Below are 1,551 nucleotides of genomic sequence, written 5' to 3' on the forward strand. Positions count from 1 at the left end.
ACTTTAAAAATATCTTTGTATACTATTCTAACATATGATCCAGTTATTCCACAATTTCATGTTTCAAGGAATTTCAATTTTTTGCATTTTATTCCCTCCACTCTTTATATGTAGTCGAACATCCACATAAACAAACAACATAGAAAGACTTCAAAACAAAGATGATACTATAGTTTCAAATAGAATATCTTATTTTTTAATTGACTATCGTAGTTTCTGAAATGAATACTGTAATTTTAGATGGAATATTGTATTTTTGAAGTAAATAATATAATTTTGGATAGAATACTAAAACTTGCATGGGACACCATAACCTAGCAGATTGACTTGAAGTACTCTTATTACGAATTTTGTGGCTCCTATAAACTGCACATCCTATCCAAGTAGTACTAAGAACAAAACAAATCAGAGAACTTCTCAAAAGACTAAAAGTATACATAGATGTACAAACTACAAACCAGAATAACTAAGCTTTAGTAGATTATTCCCTCTATATCATTGTGTTTGTGTGTGTGTGTTTTATACAATCCATGTTATTTTAGTAAGGTAATTTTCTATCATTTTGTGCCGCTCCTCACTCCAGTAGTACTCCTCTGGCGAGATCAAGCTTTCCACATAGGTCATGATGTCGCCAAATATAAATTCTGTCTCTACAAGAATGTCTCTCATATTATCATCCTTAGGATTGTATGCAACAATTTTTTTGTCATAAGCCCCTATTAATAAAGCTACTTCTCCTGTCTCCGTCACGGAAAAGGGAACTGCACATTCATAAGTAGGGTTTATTTCTAAATTCCTTATGAATAACAAGGATGTCCGTGATTCCTTTACTCCATATTGCTTCATGACCAATATCTCAACACCGTCCTTATCATCATCCAAGCGAGTCATATAGAGACATTCATTTAAAACTCCTAAACCAACTATAACATTCTCATCTTGATTAGGCTTAGGCTCAGGGACTGGAAACATATTGAACTTTTCAGAGATGGGATCAAAATAACTTACTTTGTTATGAGGGCCTAAACTGTCCCACATACTCTCTTGAAGTTCATTATATCCATCATTGTCATCATCTTCGCCTTTATTGTTTTCAAAACACGATTTGTTAACCCTTATTCTACAGTGAAGTCGTCCCTGCAATGTAATCCCTTCACTCACTAAGGGGATATAATAAGGGAATTTGATTTCCCTCCATTGTTTGTCTTCAAGACTAGCAACTATAACAAACTCACCACCATAATCTGGGCTCTGATGGTCCATAATCAGCACAACCTTGTAAATATTCTTGGAGGGGTTGAAACAAAGTCCCCCACGTGTATAATAACCATATCCTCATTCAAATAGCAAGCTTAAGCACTTTGGTGCAAAATCGGGTGGCGGGATTCCACAAGTACATATGCTCATTTACATTAACGAGTATAAGACCATTACAAGAACCCAAAAACATACAATTTATAGAAGTCTCGTAAACACTTGAAGGATAATAATTGAGTTCTTCTAAAGTGAGTTGTTGATTTATTAATCGAAAGGAGGGTTTAGTTCTCCTTG

At 34.4% G+C, this 1,551-nt stretch overlaps 1 protein-coding gene across 1 annotated transcript; it reads right to left on the reverse strand.

Annotated features, from left to right (window-relative positions):
- Nucleotides 1–519: 519 nt before the first annotated feature.
- On the reverse strand, nt 520–1,263 carry LOC132039167 (uncharacterized). The gene has a single exon (XM_059429709.1). The coding sequence runs from the start codon at nt 1,261–1,263 to the stop codon at nt 520–522; it is 744 nt and encodes a 247-aa protein (XP_059285692.1).
- Nucleotides 1,264–1,551: the final 288 nt, after the last annotated feature.

Source organism: Lycium ferocissimum, chromosome 12 (genome assembly GCF_029784015.1).
Source record: "Lycium ferocissimum isolate CSIRO_LF1 chromosome 12, AGI_CSIRO_Lferr_CH_V1, whole genome shotgun sequence".
In the NCBI taxonomy this organism is placed as follows: domain Eukaryota; kingdom Viridiplantae; phylum Streptophyta; class Magnoliopsida; order Solanales; family Solanaceae; genus Lycium; species Lycium ferocissimum.

Excerpts from the sequence above, each read along its gene's own strand:
- LOC132039167 (XM_059429709.1), bottom strand. The coding sequence starts at position 1,263 with ATGGACCATCAGAGCCCAGATTATGGTGGTGAGTTTGTTATAGTTGCT.